We start from the raw sequence: 16,683 nt of genomic DNA, 5'->3' as shown, positions 1-16,683 counted from the left end.
AAGATGAGGTCTTGCAGTGTCCACAATGCTTTTTATTGTTGTTTAAAAACATGAGCCATTTTTAAGTGAATTTTAAGACAAGGACCAGTGCCAGGAGCTGGGCTAGGAGAACTGTCAAGACTGGGGCCAGGATAAAGGCCATTGTTTAACCAACGTTTAAATCTATTATTTCTTCAGGCTGTGTGCTGCTCTGCTCCTCTTCTACACTGCGCTAACATTAGCTAACGTTAGCTATGGCGGGCGACACAGACACTGTGCTTATATATACTTTATCATTCAGACATTAAACCTCTGTGAGATCACGAGCATACCTTTGGTATGGTGAAGATGCGACCTGCTGCTGGATAACAATTAAAAATGCCTTTTGAATTTCCTTCTCAGGTTATTTAGGTAATGACATGCGAATCACAGAGTAACATCAACGTACGGAGTTTACAGACGAGCCTATGTAGCTAACTGTTAGCTAGGAAGGCTTTTCATCAAATAAGCAAACATGGCAAATAAAAAACAACCAAGTTATGTCCTAATAAAAGCATACGGAGGATTAGGGCCACGTGTGAAAGTCAGAACTCAAACAAATGTTTCACATGCGCCCTAATCCTCTTCCGTAAGCATACGACTTAACGTTACAACTATTAGCATTTAGCTAGCTGGAATAAGCTAGCTTTACTCACCACTTACTGACAGTGACGGCACACTGGCTGGGTCTCTTCTCCGTTCTCCCTCGGCGGATTACCGACAGAGCTGTGCTCCGTCAGACCGACAGTGTCGTGGTCGTTCTGCATTTTCTTATTACACAATAAATGTTCTTTTGATATGCTAACTTCGTTGTCGTTGACCCAATAAAACCAATAAACCAACACATCCTGGTCCATTTGTTGCTGTTGATCCACTTCCAACTGTCAAAGTGATGGTGCTTCCAAGTGCAACGGGCAAGATCCGTATTCATCAAAGCTTGTCAAACGTTTACGTACAGTAGATAATACACTTCATAAAGTATATTTCTGGTCGATCAAATAATAACTACGGAATATGTAAACGTGACGGTATTACAAAAATAAACCTACCCTGAAACGGACATATACATTATTTACAGTCTATAAATGGGGCATCTCACGTTTTATAGTAACAAATGAGTTTATTGGATTGAATGTTTTAGACAGTCTGTGATTAGAATCGGTAATTGTAGTATTTCCATGAGGTTACGAAGGCAGCATGGGAAAGCGGGAGTGTGTTTTGGCGGGAGGCGCGAGCCTCATTGCTCAGACTGCCAGCGCCAAAGCTACAAAACGGCGGAGCGCGGCCAGCTGCAATGTCGCTGTGTCGCCTTTAAAGTGTTGCTCAGTCGCTCGTTGACGTAGCATAGCGTCAGCTAACTTAGCTAAATAACACAGTACCACAGCTAGCCATTGTGTGTTTAAAAATGCACGTTACATACCTGGTGCTCCCGTAACCAACCTCTGCCAAGGTGCATTTATCTTTGCTAATGTTGCGGTAAAAAGGGTGGATTAAATAGGACTGGGAACTGGCTAAAAGCAAGAATACGTATTTCTTTAGACGGAAGAGACAGTGGGAACGGTGAAACAACATCAGATGATTGGTGGACGCTTCACCGAGGCATTGGAGCGCTGAAAAAGGTTGAGGCCAGCTCAGGTGGCTGAGGTGGCGTCATGTTGCTGCTTCCATTGAAAATGACTGGTAGCTGGATGGTTTGTCGCCGGTAACACAGCCTAAGCCTTTGGCAGCAACATGTCTATGAAGAGAAACTTTTCATATCAGAACTCATTATTTTATGTGTATACCAAGTCACATGCAAAATCACGTGAAATGTCTCATTTTATACATGAGGAAAAGCACAAACTGCGGGTGTTTTTATCTGTGAAACTTGAGTTTACATGTGAAAACAAAATGACCTGAGAGATGTGTCCATTCACACAGGAAATGTTCATTTTCACATGTAAAAGTTTGCATTCAAAACGTCTTTTATCACATGTGAAATTAAAACATCACACGTTTCAGTTGACATGTGACATCATCTTTTACAGATGTCCATCTTGTCTTTTATCGCATGTGAATTATAAACACGTCATTTCCAAATGTGAAATTGACGTGAAATGTTTCTGTTCACATGTGAAATTATCATTTTCACATGAGTTTGCATTTCACATGTGCTTGTTCATAATCTTTGGTCATGTTAGTCGTATTTGAACTGGAACACACTGGCCCTGTTTGGCACAGCACTGCACCAGCTTTGTCCTCTCAAGTGCTCTGTTAGAACCACACTTTGGCTTAGAACCAGTTCAACACAGTTTGGCCTTGTATTGGAGCCAGTTAGCCTTTAGACGGAAGAGAGCGTGACCGGTGAAACTAAATCAGATGATTGGTGGACGCTTCACCGCGTCATTGGTGCCTCTTTGTCACCTTAATTGTTTGGATGTGTTTGGTGAGTGACATTAGTGAAGCAGTTTTTAGCCGACAAACACTGTATGACAAGATGTTTGGTGACAGAGTATTGGCTGATGATGGGTGATGACACGTTTGTTGAACGTCCAATGACTGTGCAGTTCGGTGAGGTGTGTGTTACCTATCTCTCGGTTCAGGATCTTCTCCTCCCGGTTGCCCAGCGGCTCGATGACCTTCAGGATTGGGTGAAACAGTCGGAGGTCGCACAGCCGCCTCATCTCATCGTAAAACTCCTCCCTCTCCGCCTCCTGGGTCACGCCCACAAAGATGTAGCAGGACTCCTCCTGGCCAATCAGAGAGTTTTACCACTGTTACTACCAGTAATAATAAGAGGCAGGGTCAAAGGTCAGTGATGTACCTGCAGCAGGTGGTACAGCGGGTACTTCCTGGCCTCGGTGAAGAGCTGCTGCTTGATGCTGATGAGAGGAGTTTCTCTGAGACACTCCAGACTCACCATCATCCCTGAAACACATGGAAACACGGTCAGAGGTCAAACCAAAACACAACAGAACAGGACAGAATAGGACAGAAAACAACAGAACGGGACAGAAAACAACAGAACAGGACAGAAAACAACAGAACGGGACAGAAAACAACAGAACAGGACACAACAGGACACAACAGTCATAGTTTTGGGGTTTTGTCCTGTTTCCTGTTTTATTTTGAAGTGTTCTCCTCTCCTCGTGTGTCTTGTGGTTTTACTTCCTGTCTTTGTTTGCTTTCCCTCCAGTTTAGATTGTTGGCCCTGCCTTGATTAATTGCACCTGTGTCTTGTTGTCTCCCCTATCTTAGTGTATTTAGTCCGGGTCTTTTCCTTTGTTCAGTGTCAGTTTGTTGCCATGATCATTTGCATCAGCGGTGGTATGTGGTCTACCCGTCAGGTGTCCGAGCCTTGTTTCCTGTGCTTCTCCTGAGTCTCTTCAATTTATTTCTGCATTTGTTTGGACCTTGCCTGGATTTTGTTTATTGCCTGCTCCTTGTCTTATTTGTTTGCTTGTCTTGGACTGCCTTCACGATTTGGACCTCTGCCTGCCTGACTATCCATGTAAACCTTTCCCATAATAAATTAATGTATTACATCCGCTCTGCCTCTCGTCTGCATTTGGATCCTATTCCTTGTGTTCCCTGCTCCCTTGCATGGCATCCAGTACTACAGAATGAACTGACCAAGCATGGACTCAGTAGACTTTAAATCTCTTGCGGAGGAGTTTAGGGAGGTGACCGCCAGCATTGAGACACTTGGTTAATCTATTAAAGGCTCTGTGGACATTCAGGGCAGACTTTTTGTTTATTCATTAATGGAGAGAACAATTTTGTGTAGGCCCTTGCACTTTCCTATTTTGGCAGAGAATTTAGCAGTCATTGGCCATCTCTTGCAAAGTCTCCAGACAGTTTCCCTGCCTGCTAGCCACCCGGCTAGTCCCCTGTCTGCACCTTGGCCTGCTAGTTCCCAGCCTGCACGCCGGTCTGCCAGCAGCCAGCCTGAATCTCTGTCTGCTAGTCATCCACCTGCACCTCAGCCTGTTCCTGTCCTGTCCCCTGGGAGGAAGCATGGCTCCCGCTGATGTGGTTCTTCACCGCTGCCCAGCGCCCCAGAGCCGTCAGCAGTGCTGCCTGGTCCCCGGTCGGCAGCCTGGCTGACACCGGTTCCTGCACTGCAGCAGCCCCCTGAACTCTCTGCTGGATCGCAACCGCCCCAGCAGCACCCTCCTGTTCTACCGGAGCGGCAGGCTCTGGGTTCCCTGGCATCACTGGTTCTGCTGGCTCTTCTACCAGTCTCCCCGGTGCTGGCTTCCTGTCCTGCTGACTTGTCACCGGGCCTGGCTCATGTTCTCTGGCCACGCCGCCGGCCTCCAGTGACCTTCGGCCTGTGCCGCCGGCATTCCGCCAGACTTCCAGAAGGTTTTGGTATTCATCACCAGTCTTTAGTCCGGCCTCCAGAGGGGTTTCGCCTCCGTCGGGGACCTCATGAGTTGTTCTGCTCACCTGTCCAGCCCCCGGGCCGTCGGCCTGAGATCTTCCGCTTGGCCTCGAATCCCTCCTCCAGACCCCCTCCACCCACCCCGTAAGCCTTTCCCATAATAAATTTGTGTATTACATCCGCTCTGCCTCTCGTCTGCATTTGGGTCCTATCCTTTTCTGTTCCCTACTCCTTTGCATGACATCCATTACAACCAGAAGAGAATGGGCCAGAACACAACAGAACGGGCCAGAACATAACACAACAGGACACAACACAAACGAACAGAACAAAGTGGTACCGTTGGGTAGGCAGCAGTCCACCTGGATGCGGGGGGGCATCAGGTGGAGCCCCCACAGCTCCCCTGACGATGGCCTGGGTGCCATGGCAACCACCAATCACAAGCTGCCTCACCTCAGCGCTGGGCTACCTGGACAGACAGACAGGTGAAACCACACAGGTCCTCTTCAGCTCTGATTGGCTCTTTTTATTTATTTGAAAAGGGACGATGTACATTAATCAACATTCCAACAAATGTAAATGCAGCCGAGTTGAAAGGCTAGTTTTCATCGGCAGTCCCTCAGTCTGATGTTGTCAGGCATCCCAGAATAATACAAATAATACAAACCGTACAGCCGTTAAAAACATACTAAATTGTGGTAAAGGTTCAATCCAGTCATGGTCAGGATAAATTAGAATAGTATTAGTGGACATTTTTGGTTTCTCAATAAGCCATTTCTCAGCACTCTCTAAAGTCGGTCTTGTTTGGGAACCACAGTTTAACCCTTTCTGGCCGTGACGACTCTTTATTGTAATAATCAGACCGATTTGGCCCCTTTTCTCCCTGATAGATTCTGTAGAGGAACCACATTAGCGCTCTTTGGCCCTGTTATGAACCCTTTATGAACTGGAGAATGGCTCTTTGGTCCATTCAGACCTCTTTGAGGATCTGTTTAATCCTGTTTGGAACCAGTCTAGCTATCTTTGACCCTGTTTGGCACGTAATTGGAACCTCATTAATGCTGCGTTCACGTCATATCGTTCAAACCTTTAACTACGAGCTGCTGAGTGGGGAAAAACGTTCTCGTCAGCCTCCGACTTGTAATTCGGAGTCAGAGACATGAGGAATCTCTGACAGCGACGATTTCCACTCGATGAAAAGAACTACAGACATGTCAACAAACTGTTGGCAGAAAGGCTGCAAAGGCACCACAGCTGGCATCAAAATAAAATCCAACATTAACACGAATACAATTCATTCAGCTCATTTTATAGGAGTTTAGTTGTCTTTGACCCTGTTGGACCCAGAACAGTCCTGATTGGCCCTGTTGGACCCAGAACAGTCCTGATTGACCCTGTTGGACCCAGAACAGTCCTGATTGACCCTGTTGGACCCAGTTTAGCCCTCTGTATCTGGAGTATCCTGTTCTCAGTCTGTGCGGTCAAATAATGATCATTTTTCCTGTTGCACCAAACTTTATTATTCTATAAGAACGACTTTCACACACTTTGTTTTCATCACGTCAAATATTTAATTGCTACTCAATCATGTGAAATGTTTAACATCTAACTTCACATGTGAAAAATAGTAATAATAATATTTCACACATGTAACAATTAATATTTTTCGTTTTTCACATTAAGTGTCAAAAATCGATATCCGACTATCATCCCTTAAGAATGTGAACAAATCATGTGAGACATTTTACATGTGATAAATTCACATGTGACATTTCATGTGTAACATGAGTTTCACATGTACTTTGTGTTATAAGAGACGAGAAGCTTCATTATTGTGAAATATCAGTTCATCACATGAAGTATTATTTCTGTCCCGAACTGAAGTACATGTGGAAGTTTTCACATTTTGTGTTTGACATGAAATATATCCGATGTCATGTGAATTGAAAACATGTGAAATGTTCCGCATGTAATAAATTCACATGTTCTGTTGTTATAAGCAACATTCAGGATAATGTTAAGATCTTACATTTATTTCATTGATTCCTTCATTTTCTTCTTTTTATGTTTATCTGTGAATTATTTAGACTAGTTTATTCGTATAAATGTGTTTTTCTTTGTTGTATTGTTTAATATTTCTCTCTATTAGTCACAATATTAAGTCCAGTTTTCTATTAATATCGCTTCACTTCTCTCATGTTCACAGACGCATATGAAGATATTGTCTTTGTGTCTTTGTGTCTTTTCAATGACGCCGTCAAACAAAGAGCAGAAAGTAGGACACACACACACACACACACACACACACAGACACACAGAGAGAGAGTGTGTGTGTGTGTGAGTGTGTTTCTGAGTGTGTGTGTGTGTGTGTGTGTGTTTCCTGTCTGTCAGGAAGCTGGTTTCCTTGAAAACAGTTAAAGCTGTTTACAGATTAGTCCTCACAGAGTAAACCCCGCCCCCAGCCTGTGATTGACAGATGATCACAGTCTTTGTTCTGTCAGCAGGCGGTCGCTGAGCGTGACCTGACGTCAGAGCGGTCGCTGAGCGTGACCTGATGTCAGCGGGCGGTCGCTGAGCGTGACCTGATGTCAGCGTGACCTGACGTCAGAGCGGTCGCTGAGCGTGACCTGAAGTCGCCGGCAGGCGGTCGCTGAGCGTGACCTGATGTCAGCGGGCGGTCGCTGAGCGTGACCTGACGTCAGAGCGGTCGCTGAGCGTGACCTGACGTCGGCGGGCGGTCGCTGAGCGTGACCTGACGTCAGCGGGCGGTCGCTGAGCGTGACCTGACGTCAGCGCCCCCTGCAGGCTGCAGAGTTCAATGCTGTCTGAATATTTTGAACAGAAAGTTGTGAAAAGTCTTCTGGAACTTTTAGGAGAAAACAGTCGTAACATTTTTGGGACAAACGTTGTAATAATGAAAAAAATGAATAAAAAATGATTTTTGAGAGAATAAAGTCATAATTTGAAAATAAGTTGAAGCTGTTCTTGTTACTTTTTTCCAAATAGTTCAACTTTATTCTCATAACCTGGGCTGCATTAAGACAACAATATAATAATAATAATATTATTATTATTATTATTATCATTATTATAATGGTAATAATGTGCGTTATTACCATTGTGCTGTGCCTCTGTGCTGTGGAGCTTATTGGAGGGTTACGGAAGCCATTCCAGTCCAATGTTGAATTCCAACACAGGCACACCTCATGCTGATCAGGTGATCACCTGAACCAAATCTTATTTAATAAGGAAAAGTATAAAAAAACACTTCTGTGGTCATCACTATCCTCTTGCAGTGGGACCAGGAAAAGGAAAAAGGAAAGTTTTGAGTGAGGAAAAGAAGGGTTAAATTCTGGCTTTACTGGCAGAGGGATACAGTGAGTCGGGTTGTTTCCATCCTTAAAATTTCAAAGACGGCGGTTCATAAGAACAAGGTCAAGCAGCAGACATTGGGGACAACAAAGCTACAGACCGGCAGAGGGCGAAAACGACTCTCCACTGACCGGATTGACCGCCAACTCATTCGAATGTCCCTCAACAACCGTAGGATGACATCAAGTGACCTACAAAAAGAATGGCAAAAGGCAGCTGGGGTGAAGTGCACGGCGAGGACGGTTCGAAACAGGCTCCTAGGGGCAGGGCTGAAGTCGTGCAATGCTAGAAAAAAGCCCTTCATCAATGAGAAGCAAAGAAGAGCCAGGCTGAGGTTTGCAAGAGACCATAAGGACTGGACTGTAGAGGACTGGAGTAAGGTCATCTTCTCTGATGAGTCCAACACCTGGTCGTCTAATGGTTAGACTCCACCAAGCCACAGTCTCTCGCACCCACTGTGAAATTTGGTGGAGGATCGGTGATGATCTGGGGGTGCTTCAGCAAGGCTGGAATCGGGCAGATTTGTCTTTGTGAAGGACGCATGAATCAAACCACGTACAAGGTTGTCCTGGAAGAAAACTTGCTTCCTTCTGCTCTGACATGTTCCCCAGCTCTGAGGACTGGTTTTTCCAGCAGGACAATGCTCCATGCCACACAGCCAGGTCAATCAAGGTGTGGATGGAGGACCACCAGATCAAGACCCTGTCATGGCCAGCCCAATCTCCAGACCTGAACCCCATTGAAAACCTCTGGAATGTGATCAAGAGGAAGATGGATGGTCACAAGCCATCAAACAAATCTGAGCTGCGTGACTTTTTGCACCAGGAGTGGCATAACGTCACCCAACATCAATGTGAAAGACTGGTGGAGAGCACGCCAAGACGCATGAAAGCTGTGATTCAAAATCAGGGTGATTCCACCAAATATTGATTTCTGAACTCTTCCTAAGTTAAAACATTAGTACTGTGTTGTTTATAAATGAATATGAACTTATTTTCTTTCCATCATTCGAGATCTGACAACACTGCATCTTTTTTGTTATTTTGACCAGTTGTTGCTTTCGGCAAATAAATGCTCTAAATTACAATATTTTTATTTGGAAAAATGTTGTCAGTAGTTTATAGAATAAGACAAAAATGTTAATTTTACCCAAACACATAACTATAAATAGTAAAACCAGAGTAACTGATTATTTTGCAGTGGTCTCAATTCTTTCCAGAGCTGTATAAATAATAATATAATCAGCTGACAAACACACAATGATATTTATCAATAACTCTATTTATTGTTATTTTTAGTTTAAATGTGAAACTTTGGATTTAAATCATCACAAACTGAAACTATCACCAGTTAAAACCCAAATCAATAATTATATCATTAATCAATATCAGAATTGATTGAGGCAGGTTAAAGACACTGACTCCTCCTCCTCTCCTCATGACCTCAGACTATTACATGGTTGCCATGACGACGGGAGTGGGAGCATCAGTGAGGGATGAAATCAAAGAAAGAAAGAAGGTGATGGCCTCTTTGTTCTGTCTGTCACTCACCTGAGCTCGTGCCTGCCGGTCATAGCGCCTGTCTGTCTGCCTGTCTGTCTGTCTGTCTGCCTGTCTGTCCTCTTCTGTCTTTGTCTCCGTTTATGTTTCAGCCGGTGGATCCATCAGTCACCGCTGATTCTCTATTTAACACAAAGACAGAGTCCCGTTACAAACACCGGAGACCTGTCTGACCTGTCTGTCTGACCGCCTGTCTGTCTGTCTGCCTGTCTGTCTGTCGGTTCCTGTAGCCGGCAGCAGCAGCAGAAGCAGAGGGAAGCTGCTGCTCGCTGGGAGCCGAAGAACAATGTGCTGGAGGAGGGAGGAAGGGGGCTCATCCTCTTCCTCTTTTAAAGGGCCAGCAGCCTCACACAGAGCTCTCTCTCTCTCTCTCTCTATATATATATATATATATATATATATATATATATATGTGTATGTATATACTGTGTGTGCAAAAGTGTTTACCTTCCTGATTTCTTATTTTTTGCATGTTTGTCACTTAAATGTTTCAGATCATCAAACAAATGTAAATATTAGTCAAAGATAACACAAGTAAACACAAAATGCAGTTTTTAAATGAAGGTTGTTATTATTAAGGAAAACTAAATCCAAACCTACATGGCCCTGTGTGAAAAAGTGATTGCCCCTAAACCTAATAACTGGTTGCTCCACCCTTAGCAGCAACAACTGCAATCAAGCGTTTGTGATAACTTGCAGTGAGTCTTTTACAGCGCTGTGGAGGAAGTTTCGCCCACTCATCTTTGCAGAATTGTTGCAATTCAGCTACATTGGAGGGTTTTCGAGCATGAACTGCCTTTTTAAGGTCACGCCACAGCATCTCAATAGGATTCAGGTCAGGACTTTGACTAGGCCGCTCCAGTCTACACTACACACACCTGTATGTAGTGTAGTCCCGCCTCCCACCTCGTTCACTGACCAGGAGCTGCACATGTCTTGCTCAGGTGTGCGACACGCTACTAAAACAGAACATGTGGGTGGTAATAATGTTATGAATCAGAATCAGAAATACTTTATTGATCCCCGAAGGGAAACTCTTTGTTACAGCAGCTCGCCTTTACGTCAGTGCACACAGGAGAAAATACTAGCAAACAATATGATACACTATAAAACCACTATAAAAACTATAAAACAGGTCAGAAAATAAATTAAGTATCAGGTGGGTATGAGTATAAGATAAAATAAGTGTGAAGTACCAAGTGGGTTTACTGGTTGATGATGATAATACAGTATAATAATACAATGTAATAATATAAGTAATAAGCAGTAGTGCAACAGCAGTAATGGAGGTATGAATAATAAATAGGAAAAACTAAATATTGCACAGTTATTCAGGTATTTCAGAGATGTTAATGATCGATGTCCAGTTTAGTGACTTCGGGTCATACAGACTGACACTTAGAGGGAGGAGTTAAAGAGTCTGATGGCCACAGGCAGGCAGGAATGACTTCCTGTGGCGCTCTGTGGTGCATTGTGGGGGGATGAGTCTTCAGCACGTCATGGAGCGGGTGGAGACGCTGTATGTTATGTATGTGATTACATTTCTGTTGCCTTCTAGACTCAGTGTAGGCCACGTCTTGCATTGCCCCTTGTTCTTTGTCCTGCTCTGTTGATTTGAACGAACTAAGTAAAAGCATGTTGATGACAGAACAAGAAACCAGCAAGACGTCGTGTTGTAGTTTAGATTTATAGCCTCGGTGCTGCTGCCCCCTGGAGGAGATCCCCACACAGCGACTCTGTTTCTCTGTCAGAGCTGCAGGTTAAAGGACACTCCCAAATACACTGGTGATGACGTCATCAAGGTACAAAGCTCATGTTCATACAGCCAACCAATAGAAACAGAGTCTGCATCGGCTCTGACCTGTTCCAGGGGTCTCTGAAGAGGGTCGGGGATTTGGGAGGCTGAAATGGTCCTTGAGGAGCTTACAGAAATCCTTGAAAATGCTCCAGGGATACCTGAACATCTAACACATCTGACAGCCAATCAGAGAGCAGGATTTAAAAAATAAAAAGTACATGCTACTACACACACACACACACACACACACACACACACACACAGTTAATCCTAATCCTGTTTTTGTTTTCCAGATTCTTTGTTTACCACCAGAGCGAGACAGAGAAGCCTGCTGGATTAAATGTCTCCTCTGTTTGTCCGTCCACCCTCGTGATGTGAGGAGTGTATCCCAGCATGCATTGTGTCAGCCACAGAAAGACTGTGGTCATGTTTCATGTCTGTGAGTTATGACTCTGAGAAGGAGTGCGATTCACCTCCTACAGTATCTTTGTCTCCCCTCCAGCTCTCCGTCGCCCCCTGTGGAGGCTTCAGTCTTTGTCCTGCAGACCAGATCCCGTCATGTCACCAGGGTTAAAATGAGTTAAATCACCGACGAGCACAGTGAAGATTTGATCCCCCACCCCTCCTGTGACGTTCATCCCGTCTGAAAGGAGCTTAATACTGCAGTGTAGTTTCACAACTGACAGAGAAGCTGAATGCAGTGAAGTGAAGCAGCAGATATATAAGGTAGCATGACGTGGAAATACCTCGTGTTTGTACAGTAGTTAATGTGCTGAGTTATATTCCACTGGTGTTGATCGATACTACTGAAGCCTGAGAGCTCAAGTATCACAGTATTAGATATTAGATGACACCACAGAAGAAACCAGCAGCTGAACTGAAACCACATTATACTCTGTGTGTGTGTCTGTATGTATCTATATAGATACCATACATCAAAACAATGTCGCAGACAAAACATTAGAGTAAACTGTTACTCTTAATAATGGGTTAGTTAATAATATATCAAAAAGGCGAAACCTGTTGATGTTTTTGTATCTTTACTACAAACAGCTCTGAGCTTCACTGTCTTTTCTTTGACTGATGTTTAATTCTTATCAGGAGAATATTAACTGTAAATACAAATATTAATGGAAAAACGTGGTCGTCAGTTTACTTTATTCAGCCCTGAGTAGCGTCTGCAGGTATTCCTCTCAGCCTATGAAGGCGTGCCAGTAGCTGATCAGTGCCAGCTGCCCGGTCCTTTCTGCACATCCGTGTACTTATTCGTGCCCGATTTCTACCACTTCATGCGCCGACACCTGCGCGTTGCAGAACGGATCAGGCACAGATAAGGTGCATGGATGTTTTAAAGAGGGCGTCCCAGTCATTGGGTGCAGCTGCTGAAAAATTATTCCAATTCAAGAAGGTATATTTAGTTTTTTTAAGGTTTTGTTACACTAAAGTTTGGTAGCAGCTTTCTGTGGTTCCAGAAGTTAGCACAGGTGTTGCAGCTGTGCAGGTGTCTGTCCTCCTGCACCAACAGAAGTGTTTCAGTGAAGCCTGAATTCAGAAATTATGCATTTTATGTTTTGTGCAAACGTAATATTAAACTTTTATGCAATCAGGACTGTAAATGTTTTAATTTTTAACTCAGACCGCATTCAAATGTTGAATTGTGCACAGAACAACTTTATTGACCACTATACTTACGTACATTTACTGATGTTGAGGTATTTCTAGAGTCGAGTGGCTGGTGGGGCTGCAGGTACCGAGAGCTCCTGTTACACACCAGCACTGCTGCTGATTAACTTCACTAAGATCTGACTCTAACTATATTAGACTGTTACATGAACAGCAAACAGACTCAGACTGGATTCTTAACCGTCTCTTTACTCACAGAGCTGAAACATCCTTTAGAAAACTAAACAAACAAAACTTTATTTACATTCAACATTAATACTGATTGTACATTTATTCCTGTTTTTCATAAACATAATGAAACATTGTCTGGACCTGTTGTCATATTCTGCTGAATGCTTCTGTTGCAGTTACAGTGATGTAAACATACAACAGTTCATCTAAACAGTTTAACTATCAGCCATCTTGTTGTTGACGCTCTGACTAACCCCGACGTGGTGACAGAGAAAAGACCCAAACGCAGACATGAACCAGTATGTATGGTGAGTGGCTGATGAGGGAATGAGTTGCAGGTGAGGAGTGGGCAGGTAACTGCAGGGCTGATGAGGGAGAGTGGAACAGGTGTGTAGATGGGTGGGGCAGCCAGGTGAAGGGGAAAGGAGGGAAAGTCTGAGGGCATCTGGTGGACAGCCATAGGATGGCAGGTCTGAGGGGTGGGAGGCAAGGCAACTATTTGTATAGCACGTTTCACTCACTGAGGCAATTTCAAAGTGCTTTACAGAATGAAAAAGACAGTAACGGTACAACAATTAGACAGGAGATCAGAACATTAATCATTTACTTGTTTAACGTCACGTAACGTACTGAAGCGCTACACCTGTCCTTGGTACTTTCCAACAGTCATATATGTTGTTTTGGGAGTCACTGACAATCGACCTATTCTGTCGTTTAGTTATGAGGACGTGTTGTAAAGTGTATGGTAGCTACTGATAGTCCTTATCCTCTCTAACAGAGCATGGCTGGGTATCACCAGGAGGAGGGTCCATCAGCCTCCAGCACAGTTAACACAGTGAGATGTTCAGTGAATGCTAGGTTCATTCTGCATGTACAACTGTAGAATTTAATGTCATGCTTATGTTTATATTATATATATATATTTGCACAGTCTGCACCTGGGGTCCGGTCTGCTGTGGTCGACCCCAGCCTCTGTGGATCTTGTACTGAGCTGCCATGATTAGTGCTTCTGTGCGGTCCTGTAGTCCAGCCTTTTCCAGCCACTGGCAGGATTTCTCGATATCAGCCACTTCTTCTATCAGTCGGTGGTGCATGCTGTGCAGGGGCTTGTCTCTGCATGATGGTTCATCCTCCTCCTCATCATCCTCGGGTTTCTGCTGCCTGAGGTATTCACTTAGCAGTTCATCATTAGGGGCCATCTTCCTGATGTACTCCTGGATCTTTGTTGTTTCCTCCTGGACAGTGGTTCTGACACTCACTCGTCCTCGGCCTCCCTCGTTCTGCTTAGCGTACAGCCTCAGGGTGCTGGATTTGGGGTGAAACCCTCCGTGCATTGAGAGGAGCATCCTCGTCTTGATATCAGTGGCCTCTGTCTGCTCCTTTGGCCAGTTTATTGTACCAGCGGAGTATCTGATGACTGGCGGGGCGAATGTGTTGATGGCTCGGATCTTGCTGACTTTTCAGGACCGGCCTTACTCTGTGTAGGTGTTTGGCTTGGCTGACTTCCTCGCCGCTTCCTCGTGGTTTCCGTTTGCCTGCGGGATCCCAAGGTATCTGTAGCTGTCCTGAACATCTGCAGTGTTGCCTTCAGGTACTTCAGCCCCTCGGTTCTGATCTTTTCCCTCTTTTTGATTCCATCCGACCGACTTGTCCAGTCCGAATGACCTTGTTGCTGTAGATCCTGGTGATGTGGATCAGTGAGTCGACGTCTCGCTCAGTCCTGGCACACAGCTTGATGTCATCCATGTAGAGGAGGTGATGGTTGATCCACTTCGGAACCGGTATCCGTAGCCACTCTTTGTGATGATCTGGCTGAGGGGGTTCAGCCAGAACAGCAGGGGATCGTGCATCACCTCGGTATACGCCGCACTTGATGTTCTTGAGTTCTTTATGAAGACCCTTAGAGTCCAGTTGATCTTGTGCATTTCCAACATCCAGTATCATGTCTGTGGCGCTGAGTCGGAGTCTTGTAGTCAATCCAGGCGGTGCACAGGTTGGTCTATACATATATATACATATATATATATGTATATATATATATATATATATATATATATATATATATATGTATGTATACACATGATAAACAAACAGACATGCTGATGAATTCACCTCCATTGACTGTTCTTCTTCTCTGAGCTCAGAATCAGAATCAGAATCAGAAATACTTTATTGATCCCGTAGGGAAACTCTTTGTTACAGTAGCTCGTCTTTACGTCAGTGCACACCGGAGAAAGTACTAGAAAAAATAAACACTATAAAACACGTCAGAAATAAATTAAGTATCCTGTCGGTATAAGTATAAGATAAACTAAGTGTCAAGTACCAAGTGGGTTTACTGGTTGGTGATGAAAGTACAGTCTAAATACAATGCAACTCCTTATGTAATAAATAATATTAATAAGCGGAGGTGCATGTACTGTCGAGAGTAATTGAGGTATATAGTTCCAGTAGCAATAAATAAGAAAAAACTAACAAGGGGAAAACTAATATTGCACGGAGGTATTACACAGAATATTGCACAGTTTTAATTATGGCGGAGATGTAATGCTCAATGTCCAGTTTAGTGACCTAGGGTCAAACAGACTAATCCTTAGAGGGAGGAGTTAAATAGTTTGATGGCCACAGGCAGGAATGACTTCCTGTGGCGCTCTGTGGTGCATTGTGGGGGGATGAGTCTTCCGCTGAAGGTGCTCCTTTGTTTGACCAGCACGTCATGGAGCGGGTCGGAGACGCTGTCCAAGATGGCGTGTAGTTTACCCAGCATCCTCCTCTCTGACACCACCGCCAGAGAGTCCAGCTCCACCTCCACAATGTCACCGGCCTTACGGATCAGTTTATTGAGCCTGTTGGCGTCCGCTACCTTCAGCCTGCTGCCCTCAGCCTGCTGCCCTCAGCCTGCTGCCCCAGCATGCAACAGCATACAGGATAGCACCGGCCGCCACAGACTCATAAAACATCCTCAGCATCGTCCGGCAGATGTTGAAGGACCTCAGCCTCCTCAGGAAACAGAGGCGGCTCTGGCCCTTCCTATAAACAGCCTGAGTGTTCTTAGCCCAGTCCAGTTTATTGTCCATGTGTACTCCCAGGTACTTGTAGTCCTCCACAATGTCCACACTGACCCCCTGGATGGAAACCGGGGTCGCTGGTGCCTTGGCCCTCCGTAGATCTACAACCAGCTCCTTTCACTTTGTCGCAATGAGCTGCAGATGGTTCTGCGCCATGCCGCTCGGCTTCAGTGCGATCAGCTGTTCCCTGGTGTAAACAATGCGGCCAAACAGCTGATCTGCAGTGGTGCCGTGACCGAGTAGCAGAAGAAGAAGTTCCACGGCGAAAAAAAGTACAAAAACACTTTCTACCCTCATTTTCATAAAGAGCGTAGTTTAAATTACACTTACACACAAGTTACTCAAGTTTGGAATAAAAAAGGAAAGTTAAAAGTTGGAAAAAGTAAGACGACGAGACGGAGCTACGGCAACAGGCAGCATGCGGGCTGGCGCATGCGCACTATATGGCTCAAAACATGTTTTTCCTTTCAAACAATAATCTCTTCCTCGTCCTCTTCCTCTGTGGGTGAAACATTTATTCTTTCCTTTCATAACTCGTCCTCCCCTCCTCTCCTCCTCTACCTCCTCTCCTGCCCCAGGTTTTGCCTCTCAGGGGCTGAAGTCAGCCTGTGAGGGAGCCTGCAGACTGTGCTCAGGGCTGAAATCATT

The 16,683-nt window shown here is 44.7% G+C and overlaps 1 protein-coding gene and 1 pseudogene across 1 annotated transcript in view; one reads left to right on the top strand and one right to left on the bottom strand.

The window, feature by feature from the left end:
- LOC122870088 (phosphatidylinositol 4,5-bisphosphate 3-kinase catalytic subunit alpha isoform-like) overlaps positions 1 to 9,582 on the bottom strand; it is a 37,479-nt gene extending 27,897 nt beyond the window's left edge. The window contains 4 exon segments of the mRNA XM_044183835.1: positions 2,585 to 2,747; positions 2,822 to 2,925; positions 4,725 to 4,849; positions 9,307 to 9,582. Of these exon segments, the coding sequence (XP_044039770.1) occupies positions 2,585 to 2,747; positions 2,822 to 2,925; positions 4,725 to 4,809 (352 nt within the window). The 5' untranslated portion in view covers positions 4,810 to 4,849; positions 9,307 to 9,582.
- The window catches only part of LOC122870279, a 234,146-nt pseudogene that overhangs the window by 68,209 nt on the left and 149,254 nt on the right, over positions 1 to 16,683 (top strand).

Source organism: Siniperca chuatsi, linkage group LG22, assembly GCF_020085105.1.
Source record: "Siniperca chuatsi isolate FFG_IHB_CAS linkage group LG22, ASM2008510v1, whole genome shotgun sequence".
Lineage (NCBI taxonomy): Eukaryota > Metazoa > Chordata > Actinopteri > Centrarchiformes > Sinipercidae > Siniperca > Siniperca chuatsi.
This window is presented reverse-complemented; position numbering and strand designations above follow the sequence as displayed.